Source organism: Motacilla alba, chromosome 2 (genome assembly GCF_015832195.1).
Source record: "Motacilla alba alba isolate MOTALB_02 chromosome 2, Motacilla_alba_V1.0_pri, whole genome shotgun sequence".
NCBI classification, from domain to species: domain Eukaryota; kingdom Metazoa; phylum Chordata; class Aves; order Passeriformes; family Motacillidae; genus Motacilla; species Motacilla alba.
The window spans coordinates 31346516-31360686 of NC_052017.1; the positions used below are offsets into that span (position 1 = coordinate 31346516).

The following is a 14171-nucleotide window of genomic DNA, read 5'->3' on the forward strand; positions in this document are numbered from 1 at the left end:
CACTGCAAGTTTTATGACACCCTTCAAGGTCCCACATGTTTAACACCTCATTTTATACCTGGGTAAACAAAGGTGCAGAAAAGTGTTGAGATTTGAAGAAGGTTATTTATTAAATAACCAACAGATTAAAAAAAAAATTAAATTCTGTCTCCCAGGTCTGCTAAGTACCATATGCCCTTTTTACCCCTTTCAGCACAGGACCTCAGTGATTGTCCCACACAAGAATGAGTCACCATTCCACTCTAAAGGAAGCCCAGCATGCAAAATGTGTATGTGGAATTTCCTCCTATACAAAGTAGTATAATGTTACAGAATAAATCAAAGAGGAGAAAATTAGGCTTTCTTTTCTTTTAAACACTAGGATGAGCATCTGGAGGAAAGAAAGTTTTGTGGGAATATGTAACTTGACTTAAAGGAAAATAGTAAGGTTTCTATTCAATGTGTTCCTATTCTATGCTCACAATACATCATGGGAGCACAAGCATGACTTGTGCTTTTTTTATAAGGAAAAGGATCACACAATTTCACCACTCTTTTGCACTCCTGGCATAAGGATGTTTTCCTCCAAAACTTTAGCCACATTAAATAGACTCAAAAAAAGAAATGGGAAGTCCTCTTAAAAGAATGTAGCAAGTAAAAATAATTCTATCATTATTTTTAAAGTGCTGCAAAAGACTGAAACAAGCATGCAGATGATCCCAGTCCCACATCTGAACAGGAGGATCCTTATCTCTGTCAAACTTTTTCCATTTCAAAAAGATGCCTTTTTGAAGGTGCCCATTCCATACTGGGAAAAAAAAGAAAAAAAAAGAAAAAAAAAAAAGGAAAGGAATAAAAAAAAAAAAAAAAAAAAAGGAAAAAAAAGAAAGAAAGGGAAAAAAGCCTAGGACCTGCAGAAACCTTTTCTTCTCAGAAGATAAAGAGGTTGGCTTATGAAAAACAGGCGATCACCTGGAGCTATGCATTCATTCCAGCAGATGAAAAATCGAGCATCTGGAATAGGACATTCTCTCCAGAACATGACAGAACTAGATTCCACTCCCTGTTTCCCCTGATTCAGACAGAGACTTGAACTTCAAGTTACCTCCACAGCAAACATGTACCTTACTCCTAATTACTTATTCTTGCTCAACAAGGAGGTATATACTGACAATCTCATTGATAGATTCATTTTTCCTTGGCTTGTGATTGAAGACTAAATCAAAATTGCAAACTATCACCTTACCCTGGTACAGCTCTCTCTGCTAGTGCTGGCAGGTCCAAGAGGTATAAAGAGAAACAGCAAAGTCCTGTACTGACATGCCAAGTCCATTCTGTTTAGATGACTTTAGACATCTATACCACCTCATAGCTATTCAAGCCATGAAAGTTTTTGCAAAGCTGTGTTATAGTTGTTACCACGTGACCCACAGCTCTGCAAGAGAAGCAGAGCAGCTGCCAAGAATCAAAAGCAGTAAACCTACAAGCTACCCAATAGGTCTGTCCCAAACAGAGCAGATACAACAAAAGTGATGATGTTTTTAGACAGTAATGCACAGATTTCAGTCACTGACTGTATTCAGACATCACTTGATGTCAATGTTTTAAAGAATATTTTTCCACTGGAGCCCAGATTACTGACCATCAATCCAGCAGTGCATCAGCCCAATGCCACAGCTTTGTCAAGCTGACCAAAACTGCAGCTCTGGACACGTCCTGACATTCATTCTTGTCTCCTTGCAGGCGTCCAGCTGGGCACCCTAAAAATACCCCCGGTGTGTCATGGCTGGAATTTCCTTATGAGATTCCTCGGTCATGAGTAATCTATACAACCCAAGGCTCTAAATCATTAATCTTCTGTTGTAAGCCTTTTAACAGCTTCAGCTCAACCACTAACCTGCTTCAATGAGCAAATCATCTGTCTTCCTAATGAGACCACTGATTACTAAAGTTAGTACCCAGCAAATTAACAGAACTGTTCCTCAGTATCTGTTGTCCTTCTGAAAACATACCTGCCTCATATAATATACCTCTTTCATCTTGAATTAAGTCACAGAATCAATATAGCCAAGCTGTGGTACTTACATTCTTTTAAACAGCACGTAATTCCAACTAATATATAGATTAATCTGTAAAGGGATTACAGGGTGGATTTAGGAAATATTCCCCTTCCTCCTGATGCAGCAAAGTACTGCAAGAGCCTCCTTGGAACATCACTGTGAGTTTGTGAACATCTTATTCAGTTGATCTGACTATGAAACTGATACTATAATCTAAAGAATATTCTCTCCATTTGCTGAGGTGAAAAGCCCTTTTACAATTTTACTTAAACAATGATGCTATAAACACACATGATTTTCTTAATGAGTGCAACACTTCATTGAAATAATAACTGGAAATACTGTACAACACATTTTCACATCTATTACAAAGGCTATAGTTGACTAAAAGGAATTTCAAAAATTATGGTTTAGTGCAAATATGTCTTGAATGCATCCCAAATGTATGCTGGAGGGGAAAAAAAGCCATGATAAATGACTTCAAGTGGATTTACACACACAGCTTGCTTTCTATATTATAATAATGCTAATAAGCAAACCTTTCCAAAAAGCAGGCTTGCTCTATAGCTGAATACTTCAATACAGATTTTTCATCTATTTTCTGTCAAAGCAATTTTTTTAAGGAAATGAAATATTTAAATTACATAAGAATACAAATATCCAGTTTCACATTTTCTTAAGCTTATAAGTATGATTTGCATGTAATGATAAAATTAGCACTGCAAGCTTGCATAGTTTTTTTATGCTACCCCACATTTGATATTAAAATAACTTCTGTGTGTTTTGGACAATAATTTCATTTTGTTTATTTATCAATACATTGTAGGAATGCAAAAGCACAGAGAAGAAGCTTATCTGCCTATTTAGAAGCTTATTTAGTTCCATTTTCTTTCTACTCACCAGCAAAGCTGAAGTTTTAGGGAGCCTAACACATACGGTAGGTTCAGTGCCTTCATTAAGCACCTTATTCTAACACATTAGGAAGAGGGAGTGGGGAAAAAAATCACCGTTAGTTTTTGTTTTTCTCTACAAGTCTGTGAGCACCATTATGGTTAGAGCACTTTTCAAACACTATACTCACCAGAGAGGAAGTTGGCACTGTGTGCTACCAAGGAAGACCAGTTCCATGATACCAATCTAACCTGGTCCCTGTCAGCTTCCAGTGTCAAAATCAGTTTAGCAGCTCACATATAACAGAAACTGAGCACAGAACTTTTTTAATTATTACAGTTATTCAAAGCTCTTTTTTTCATTCAGATCATAAATGAAAAAAAAAAAAGCAGCATGGACTTTCTGATTTTGTACAAATCATTTTACAAATATAGATATATATCCCCCAATTTTACACCTTCCAGAACTCAGCCAGACTAAAGGAATCCCTTCTCCCACTCACTAGTTCCAAACCAAGCTTTCTTCCAGTGAGCCAGCCAGCTGTCACTTACATTCCCTCTTCCCGACCATCTGCTTTTTCTGAGAAAAAAAAAAAAATATTTCATCTCCTGAACTGGCAACCCAAACCAGTCCATGCTTCACCTGGTCCTTGTGGACCACAAACTCCCAACACCGCACCTCAAAGAACACCTTTAGGTACTTTATCTGCCAAAAAACCTCTTGTGCATCCACATGTCATCTATCTTCTTTAAGTGAGTCATTAACTTCTGTACTCAGATGAAGATGGTGACTCTTTATTTGAATGACAGGAGAGTTTACCAGTCCTCCTAGTCAACCAGTCTCACTCCCTATCACACTCCACACCTCATTCGCTGTACAGGAAAGAGTTATTGGGCTACCAAATCAGTACTAAATTCTTCAATTAGGCTGAGAACCCTTTCTTCTTTACAGGAAAGCACAGGAATCATGAGAGCTCAATTATAATACATTCATATTTGCTGTTAATGCTGGAAATCCATGTGAGGCTGTACTAATCTGAAGAGAACTGCTTTAGAAACACGGTGGGTAGAACACCGGAGGAGCCACAACTCCATTTCCCATCACATGCCTGGGACACAGTACATGTAGAGAGGAATTATGCATATGCACAATTCTAACTCTATGTTCAAGTTGGGATTTTGGGGTTTGTTTTGTATTACTGGAGGAGAACTCTTGCTTTAGGCAAAATTTCCCATTGGCCATTTGGAAAGACCAGCTTCACTTCCAGGCAGGTTATAAAGCCCCTAGCTTTTAACAGTGACACTGGCCCAGGCTGACAGAAACACAGCCCTGCAAGCCAGCAGCATTTCTGCTTTGAGCTGGGCTGCCAGGGGGCCAGCCTGGATAGCAGGCTCTCCAAGGGCAGGGAGAACAGCCTGGCAGGGTGCTCAGGCCTCTCATTTACAGACTGCATGCCATTCCTTTGAGGAAGGCAGATCATCCAAGAAAGCCCAGTTTCAGCTCCCCAGGAGGGAAAGCTGGTGAAAGCTTTAGTGCAGGAATACTTGATGAGAAACAAGGGTCCTGTGGAAAATGCACAGAGCATCTCCATTTTATTCCTGCACTGAGTGCCCATCATCCTGTGTTACAAAGAAAGCAGTGTAAAAGAAGCTAAGCTTTTAAAAATAAAATAAAAAAAAGAAAGATGGGCATGTTACACATAATAAGGATACCACACCCTGAACATGTTGTTCCTCTAACATTTGCAGTGAGCCCAAGGGACTGGAGAGTAACCAGATGCCAATGAATCTGCCATCACTTTTGTAGCAGCAGGATGAGATAGGAAGGGCTGAAATCCTGGATCCAAGCAGTATTCAGTACAATTTACTCACTACAATTCAGCCTGCTGCTTTTCTCCTTGGAGAAGAGGGGAGATATCTGCCTGGAGCAGTGAACCCTGCCCAGCCAGTCAAATCCTGTCACCTGCACGTGCACCGGATCAGCTCTCAGAGCACACAGAAGGAAGGGAGGGACGGGAAGGGATGGAAGCTCATGGCTTCCTGAACGTATGCAACCCACTGCCCTGCCATGGCAATGTGTGCATTTTTTCCAGTGAAAGTTACCTGAGTCAGCTAAACTGAGAAGCTACGACAAACCTTGCCCGTGTTCAGGGTGCCTTCTTGGTGACTATTCCTAATGAAGCCAGTAGTCTAGCTGGGGGCTTAGCAGCCACACCCACAACAAGGACTTTAGGTCTCTCTTATATCTGGGCATGGGCTGCCTGGACCCACCCTACAACAACCAGCAGAGTGCAGAACAGGGGGAAGAAGCACACCATGATTTATTATTGCCAGCACTAGCTGTAGGACATTCCCCACCCAGAAAAAAAGACACATGAGGAATGACCTGGGCTTCTGCAGTCTCTCAGGCGACATTTCTCTTTGCTGTCACCTCTAAAAGCATGTCCTAAAGGTCTAAAGGCATATCCTTGTCTGAGAGCAGTAATTGTTGTGTTATACTGCTCAGGATGGGTATGAGCAAATTGCTTGAGCTCCTGCTAAACTGAAGTCACTCATCTCCTAAATAGCAGCAACTGTTAAGTACGATACTTTTCAAAAGGAGAAGAAAAGCTGAGTGCTGCTTTCCTTTCCATTTTTGGAACTGTACTGTAATCTGTGCAGCTACAGAGCTGCAGCTGACTCCACAGCACCCTTTGCAATGACCAGAGTAGTGGCAAAAATATCCACTGAATTTTTTGACTAACAGTTCCAACATCCCCCTCTCGTCTATGCCCACCTATCTGTAATCTTGTTTCCAAATCCTGAAACACCATAGAAATCTGCCCTGGTTTAAAATCTTCTTTGCTTGAGCACCTCAACTTTTCATTGTGCTTTGTGGATATACAGTTTAAAGATATATAGAAATTCTCCCAGACATCCATTGCTAGAGGGTCAGCTGAGAAACAATTTAATCTTGGGTAATTAGCCTAGCTAATTGGCCTCCTCCCTTCTGCACACTTACTGATACAATTACACGTCTAACTACACCAGACCAGACCCTCTACGCTGCCGAACAGAACTGCATGAAGCTCTGAAAAAACACTTCATCCTTCTCTTTTCCTTTGTACAGCCTTATTTCAGTAGGAATGAACTCGCAGATGAGTTGAAAAGTATTTCTTTTCTAAAGTACAAGTTTTTTCTACTGTCCAGTGAGCAGAAAATGGAATAAATTGCACATACATAATGGCAAGAGACATGAAGACTAGGTGGGTTTTTTGTTGCTTCTTGCAGTAATTATCCTCTGCACCTTTAGATGAATATGCAATCAGAATAGAAGTCTTTACTAGGAGAACAAAATTAGGAGACATTGTGCTATAAGCAAAGCAGTCAAGTTTCTGTGAATTTTCAGTCCAGTTATTAACATCTGAATAAGTGCTTTCAGAACCATTAAACAGAACGCTGCTTTCTTCAGTGTAACTTTTGATTGAAAACACAATTTAAAAGAAAAAAACACAAACTGCTGAACTCCCTATCCAGACCATTCTATTTAATTCATGCTGAAAAGTTTCAGCCAATACTTGCATCCAAATATGCCCACAGTAAAGCAGTTTTAAGATAATTTAGAGTACTTGAAGCATTCATATGCCTTATACATTATTTAAATTCACCGTAAAACCCAACAATTTGGTAAAAAGCATCCTGAAATCATCTGCTATGTCCTAATATAAGATATTAATAACAGCATCTGACAGTTAATGACAACATAATGATTTAAGTGTGTTGACAATTATTGACCTGAACGCACTTTAGAGAAATGTAAATGCCAGAGGAGAGCAGCTACAGCTCCATGACTAATGTGTGCCCTGGATTCTGACCATCAGCTTTGCTATTTCAGTTTTGTGACCTAAATCTCCCTCCCCTACCCAAAAGAAACAAAAAACCAAATAAGAAATGTCTTACTTGTTCTGCCTTCTCCAGTGCTTTCCTATCCGCCTGCAAAAACTGGCAGTTCTCTCTCGCCAGCTTTTGGACCAGCTCAATCCGTCCGATGTCATCTCTTCCCTGAAGCTTGCATAAAACTCCTGCCTTAAGGGTGGGAGAAAGAGCAAACAGATACTTAAATCCACAATCCCAGGACATGACACCACCACAAATTTCAACCTTAAAAGAAATGCATTTGTTTTCTCATATTTGCGGTACTTCGGTGCCACTTGCTGAGCACAAACAAGTCACTGCTTCCCGGGGAACAACTGGAGACGAACAGAAGCACATCTGAATCTCCAAATGCATCTGCTCTGGAGGAAAGAAGGCAGGGCTAACTAAATCAACCTCTCCTCTGAGTGCAACTATCAGATATGCTGTGTTTTATTTGTTCCTGTCAGCCTGTTTCCTGTTACATAAGAGAACAAGAGCAAGAGGTTAAAAACTCATGGGAAAGTTAGCCAGGAACAGCCCTGGAAAAAGAATGAAGTGCAACACAAGGCACTCCTAAAAATAACAGTCTACAACTCCCTCTGCTCCCACTCCAACCATTTTTCACATATGCAAGACTCGGGAGTTAAAAGACAGTTGTGCCACATTTATTTATTCCGTAAATAACAAATCTGTATCTCTAGATTTTGTTTAGGGAAAGAAAATATATTTGCTTTAAAAGCTATGTTAGAACTAATTTTATTTTTTTTGCTAATTCTGTTATTGAAGCTATGCTGGTAGTGTTTTGTCAAAATGGTTGTTTTCTAAAAATGCCAGATAGATACATATAGAAAGATGGATTCATGCTTGCACACAGGCACAGTAGAGACTCGTTGCAAAGTTAGCTGATATGGGCTAAACTGCTCCTTGCAAAGTCAGTGGCTGATATCACTGTCCATGATTTGGTTATGGATACAGCCTCTGCATAGCTGAGACCTGGAGCAATGATACCACACAGCTTTTCTTAGCCCAGATGTTTCCTGATGGGAACAGCAGATGCCTTGGGAGAGCCCATTATGTGGCATACCTATGATATGGGTATATCAAAGGCAATCTGCAAATAAACATTTTTCTGGTGAACTTCCTTCACAGTTTTCTTTCTACTGTTCATCTTGAGTTTAAATAAATCACTACTCCAGAATTCACAACATATCTTGTGAGTCAAGCCCAAAAACTAGGGATGCCCTGACTTGCTAACCCTGTGGGGTCTAATCACTTGGCCTTGAGCAATTCCTGTCCATGACAGATGAAGGTGTGAGAGTGCCCACCCAAATCATCCTACAGCTTGCTGGTTTCTCCAACCAACAAGTGGGGGTTAAGATTTCTTCAGCTGAAGAAGAAAAAAAAATCCACGTTATGAATAAGTTCTTGAAGGTTGATGGAAAAAAATGGACTCCACAACCAAATCCAGAGTCATTTTTACCCAACTTATTGAAATAAATTTTTACATGCCTACATTCTTCCAGTCTGGATGAAGACATCTCCTCACAAGTCTGCATCAGGCACTTCAGCTCTGATGAATAAAGGATTTCAGATACAGCCTGTCCCTTGAATGTCCTGTACTCCTCCTGAGCCCAGCCTCCTGAGGAACCCATCTTCCCTACATTAGGAACATACTTACTGATTTGAAGGTCAAATCCACTGAGAATTTAAGGAATTGCATTGCCTAATCTCAAATTCCTTACATTGTCCATGAGTTCAGTGCCCCTTATCTTGTAAATTGAAGACATTGGTTTATAAACCAGTTCTGACACACTCTTATCCCCTGCAGATCAGAGCAAGACTGATTTTATCAAATGTGGAAGAATATAGTGAACTAGTTGTCCAGACTTGTTTAATCAATAGAGAAAAAGAGGTATTTAGGAAGAGATTTTTTTCCACTCTAGAGTAGACATTTAAAAATGGTCAGATCAATTGTTTCCTAATATTCTCCTTTTTCTTTAAGGAAAGAAATTTCTTCCCTGTAATTTGCACAGGGATCTAAGACTTGGGAGGCCTGATGTCTGCACTTCCAACACTTTGAGTGCTTGGGGACATCAATAAATCAAGCCTGCTTATTTCATGGCTGCAGGATGCTTCTAGCAGAATATTACATCAGTGTAATGTAGGCTAAGGACAACTCCAAAGTGTTATCACCTACTAGGACTTCGGGATGATAAAGATTTTGACTCTTTCTGGATCTGGGCTCTTAGTACTGTGGAGGCACTTTTTGCACCTTCCTGTTGTACTGTCCTGGTTCAGGAATGGACTCCCCAGTTTGGTGCTCCCACTGAGACTAAATGAGGTGCCACTTGCTCCCTCACCCTTCTTCTCCCCCTACCTCCTTCAGGTAGCTGAAGAGGAGAATTGGAGGCACAAAAGGTAATGATCACAGGCTGAGACAAGAATAATTTACTGAAAACAGCAATGAGATAAGAAAACAAACAGTAAGGGCAACAATAATAATGATATATAGGGTACAAATAAGGAATGATTCACATGGAAACACCTCAACAACAGTACCCAACTAATCCCTCCTCCACAATATCCCAGCCTAGAAGAGAATCCCTTCCCCTGCCCCCACCAATAATGGGAGGTGGTATAGAATAAACTCTGGGTCCTGGCTATTGCAAGAACTAACCCTGTCCTGGCTGGAACCTGGACATGTGGCAGAGAAGGTAGTCCATGACCTACAATAACCCCCAAGTAGAAATTTCTGGGAGGTCTAGGGTATTATTAAGTTAATTGCTTATGTTTGGCTCTGGGAGTAAAGACTGCATGTGAAACACAAAAGACTAAACCTGTCTTTTCACAATTAAGAAAAAAACTATGACTCCTTTACTTTTAGTTCTAGTTTCCTCACTTATGCTGATTTTCCGCTACAAATCTTTCTGCTAAATACTTGTAAGAAAACATCCAGGTCAACAATTAAATAATTAATTTATGACAGCTCCTAAAACCTGGTTAGGAAAATGTTGACAGTCTCCAATTACTGGTCATTTTCACTTCTCAATACAAATTTAATTTTCAGGCAATACTTTGGAAGCTGCTAGACAAAAGGGTAAAGGCAAGTCACCCTACTTGCAAAGCACAATTTTGATTTTCATTTTGTGCAGGCACACATTCTTCAAAACCCTTGTTGGTGCTTAGACCTCTAATTTGTGCAGACCAAAACAGATACAATTACTAACATGTGAAGGTGAAAATCAAAAAGTTGCATAGTTTAACTAGCTTTACCTTAATGAATGATAAAAGAATGTACCTTATGGTAAAGTTTTACTACCATTCATGGCTCAAAATTACTATAATTGTGTGTTTATGTAATATTTGAAATGAAATCTTAAAAAGTTTAATGGAAATGAAAGCAAATTAGTCACTCTTGAGGGTGGAAAGAGGAAGATGCTGACAACATTCTTTCTGTTTCAGCATATCCATTGGAAAATATTCCCTCTGCATACGTCATAAATGAGCATCTAGCAATGATACAGAGGTGAATTAACACATCCCTAGGAAGACAAGATGGAATCTTTTATCTACATAATTTACATTGTTTACAGCATGTTTGCTTTTAGAAATCCCTTGCCATTTTTTCCACACTTCTACCAGTTTTGTCAACTAACTCAAGTGTAAATCAAGCCTCTCTCCCACAGAGCAGGCACCAGGGTTTAGAGCAGGCACCACACTCTTTAATTCTATTAACAGAAGGTTTGTGGTGGCTTGGTTTTCTTTCACTGTACCTCCCTCTCTTTCTGTAGCTGGTGAAAAAAATATAATTATTACTCGCTTCACCTTTAATGAACCTGAAAACTTAAAACCATGTGCCACTGCCTCAAAAGACAGGATCCCTTGCTTTGCTCCAGTCATATGCATAGTCCCACTAAAGTGAACAGAAATAATTCACTCCTTTAAAACAAACTGTATTTGTCCTTCACTGGATGTCTTTTTGATGATGCTAACAAACTGGAGCAAACATTGCTTTGATAACACTCCTGCTCTCCTCCCAGCAGAGCACAGGAACACTTTTGTTAACTGCTCATTTAATAATTGTACAATTTTAAATGTGTTTCATAGTCTTTCAAATTTTAGAAGCTGGTTTCCAGTCAATTAGAATCTGGGTGAATCAATACCCCAATAATATATTTTTATGAGTTTTTATAATTACTTCAGGGTAATCTTATTAGCTGGCTACATAGGAGCCTCGCATGTGCATTGTCTATGTCATAAATGGGAAAAAATATTTTCAAAAAACTAATAACCACAGCAACTAAGTAGAACTGAGAATACATTAAATCCTTCCTCTTCTCTCTCCCCCCAAAAAAATCCAATGAAAAAACAGAAATCTAAACTTATTGTGCAGTGAGGTCAGTATTTCCCTTTGGGTCCTTCCTATATCTCTGTAATGCACTCTTGGCTACGTGGCTTGCACCCTTTCAGCTAGGCTTGCTCACAGACATCAGCATAAATCCTGTCTTTCTTGCACACAACTTTTCAGTTTGGCAAGATGTTAGGGAGATAAATCAGAGGCAGGAACTGCAGGCTGCATATAGGGGAAGGAGAAAAGGTGGCAACTGGTGGGGAACATAACATTTGCAAGAGAAATAGAAGGAGAAAAAAACAGTCAAGACTGGGAAAAATCAATTTTAAATTAAAAGCAATAATCAGTACCAGTACAATGAGCAATACAGTTACACTTGCACAGCTTGAACGCACGAATGGAATGATGGAATGAATTGCAGATTAATCTAAAAAGATTCACAGAATTAAAAAGGTAAGCAATCCCACAATAAAATACTCTAAAAGGCAGTTTAGTTTGTTCTGAGCAATATCCAGAAATCTGCTTTGGTTGTAAATGAGGGCAGTTAGGGAAAAAAAGAAGAAGGTTGTTGCTTGCACTTGAGTGGCTAATAAGTATCCCTATTTCATTGCATGTCTACTTACAGTGATTAAAATTCAATCAAAATGTCATATGCCCTTGCCTCCGAAAATACATCTCATTTTTCTTTCACATCTGGTATATGCTATGTGTATTATCTAAAAGGAGCAGAAAGATAGCTGAAGAATGCTGTCCAATTGCAACATCATGGGACTAATTCCCAGAATAATCATCAATCTTATTCTAAATAGTCACATAAGATTAGATCCAGCAGACTTGCTCCCTCCTACATGCTCCCTGCACAGAACATTGAGGAAAATCCATTTCCCAGAGCTATTGAAAGCAGTTCTTCAGCTTGTAGATCTGGAAACATTCCCAAGACTCCATCAATCTTACACATGTACCTGTGCCTCAGAGGTATCCTTGGGATCTTCTAGTCCTCTTATTTCTTGACTGCTGTTTTCTTCATTTTGATGAATTGCTGAAAATAAGAAAGAGGAATATATTGGAAGCAGGCAGGTTTAAATGACAAAAAGCAGCAAAGTGGCATGGCCCACTTTAGGTCAAATAGGATGACCATTCAAGGAATGTTTAAACTTTAGCATTCTAGTAAACTCCTGCAGAGGTTTTGGACAGGTCCTATAAGGTACACCTTACTGGGTTTGGAAAAATGCTAAATACAGCATGTTTTATTTTTCCCCAGGCAGTAAAATCCAGTACTAAATAGTTATAGTCATGCTACTGTTAGTCCTGATAAAACAATGACATTTAAGGGAACTCAATTTTTCCATACATTGTAACAAGATATCACGACTCCTAAACAATAAAAAAAATAAGGTCTCCCTCTTCTTCCATTATATTGCAGAAGGTCAGGTCAGACTAAACAAAATAAGCAGATTTATCCCTCACCTCAGACTTGGAAAATTCTTTGTAAGCAAAGTGATGTCAATCTTAACAAATGTCACCACTAGCCATGAAAATCATCTCCAGAAATAAATGGGAGCAGATGTTTTACCAAAAGTTCTTTGTTGCGGCACAATAGAAGAAACCAGCAACCTTGCCCAATTAACTTGACTTAAATCACTTAAAAGCAACAAGTTTTGCTAAATTTTTAAGTTTTGTATCAAACTTGTTCAATCCCCTGAATGGTCAAAACCAGAGCTAGGAGTTTATCCAGCTAAAGAAACAAGGAAGATCTTATGAAAGAACACCTCAGATTTCTGTATTGTAAACAGCTTCATGTATAGGCAGTTTTACTGTCTATCCCCCAAGCTACCCTTTCAGTCAGCACAGCCACCTGCTGTATTTTGGTGGGACATTGAGCCCTCAGATGTTCTGAAATGTGACAGGTTGGGAGAGTCAGACCCAATGAAACACACGCAAAGTGACTTTACCTTATACTGTACACAGCACCTCAGAAGAACCACACTCAAATATCTTTGATCTTGAGTACATATTGAGTGATTTCCTGGTTCAGCCACAGCATTTGTGACACCAGAAGTGTCCTTGAAGCAGCAGAGCTGTCATATCTATTTCCTGAAAAACACCCCATGGCTCATGGCTTTGATGGATGGGTAGGAGGGCTGAGCTGGTGCACTTCCTCCTGCCCACCTCCTCTCTCCTTTGCCTCTGTGTACCTGAGCTGCTCATCAGGCTGCATGTGAACAGCCACAGCCCACAGCACAGTGAATTCAGACAAGGATCACCAGCCCTGTGTTGCCTTAAAACTATGTCTGCGAGCTGAGGCAGCCCAGGATTTGATTGATGAGCAAAAGGAGCAGGAGAAGGGCTGGCAGGTAGCAGTACCACCTCCCCCAGGCATCCTCACCTATGCAATCCTCAGCCCGAATCTCCAGACATAACCAGGTTACCATGGCCAAGCTCATACACCTAACGTGAGCCATGAGGTCCAGCTTGGTGTGTCTGCATGGGTGCCCTGGGTCTGCTGCAGACAAAAGGCAGCCTAACATTTAGGCAGCATCTAGCAACTTAAAAGAAAAGTAACTTTGGACTGTTCTTGACCTCTAAAATAAATTGTACAGATTTATTTTTTCTTAGGCAGGATTGCTGCTGATATTGCTATGCCATATAGGATATAATTTTGTTTCTTCTCCCAACATTATGCTATTGAAAAAAAAAAGGTAATAAAAATGTAATTATAAAAGGGGAAATAAGTCATTCTGTCAATACAGTTTATTCCATTACAGGATCTTTTGAAATCCATTGTCAGATTTCTGACATAAATCTTCACCATTGGGTTTGCAGGCATCATTTTACCAGCAAACCTCTGAAATGCAAGGTGAATTCTGAGAAACTGGGGTCAGACTGTAGCTGCAACAAACAGACAGTATGTATAATAGGCATTAGATCCCAGCATATTTAAAGCTAGGCAAAACCAAAACACTCTTGGGATATTGTGGCATATCTCTGCCCCAGCCT

The 14171-nt window shown here is 39.7% G+C and overlaps 1 protein-coding gene across 1 annotated transcript in view; it reads right to left on the reverse strand.

Annotated features, from left to right (window-relative positions):
* RAPGEF5 (Rap guanine nucleotide exchange factor 5) overlaps positions 1-14171 on the reverse strand; it is a 157462-nt gene that overhangs the window by 83440 nt on the left and 59851 nt on the right. The window contains exons 8-9 of the mRNA XM_038128762.1: positions 12137-12213; positions 6869-6994 (exon numbers count right to left, since the gene is read on the reverse strand). Coding sequence (XP_037984690.1) covers positions 6869-6994; positions 12137-12213 — 203 coding nt within the window. The remainder of the gene's footprint in view (positions 1-6868; positions 6995-12136; positions 12214-14171) is intronic.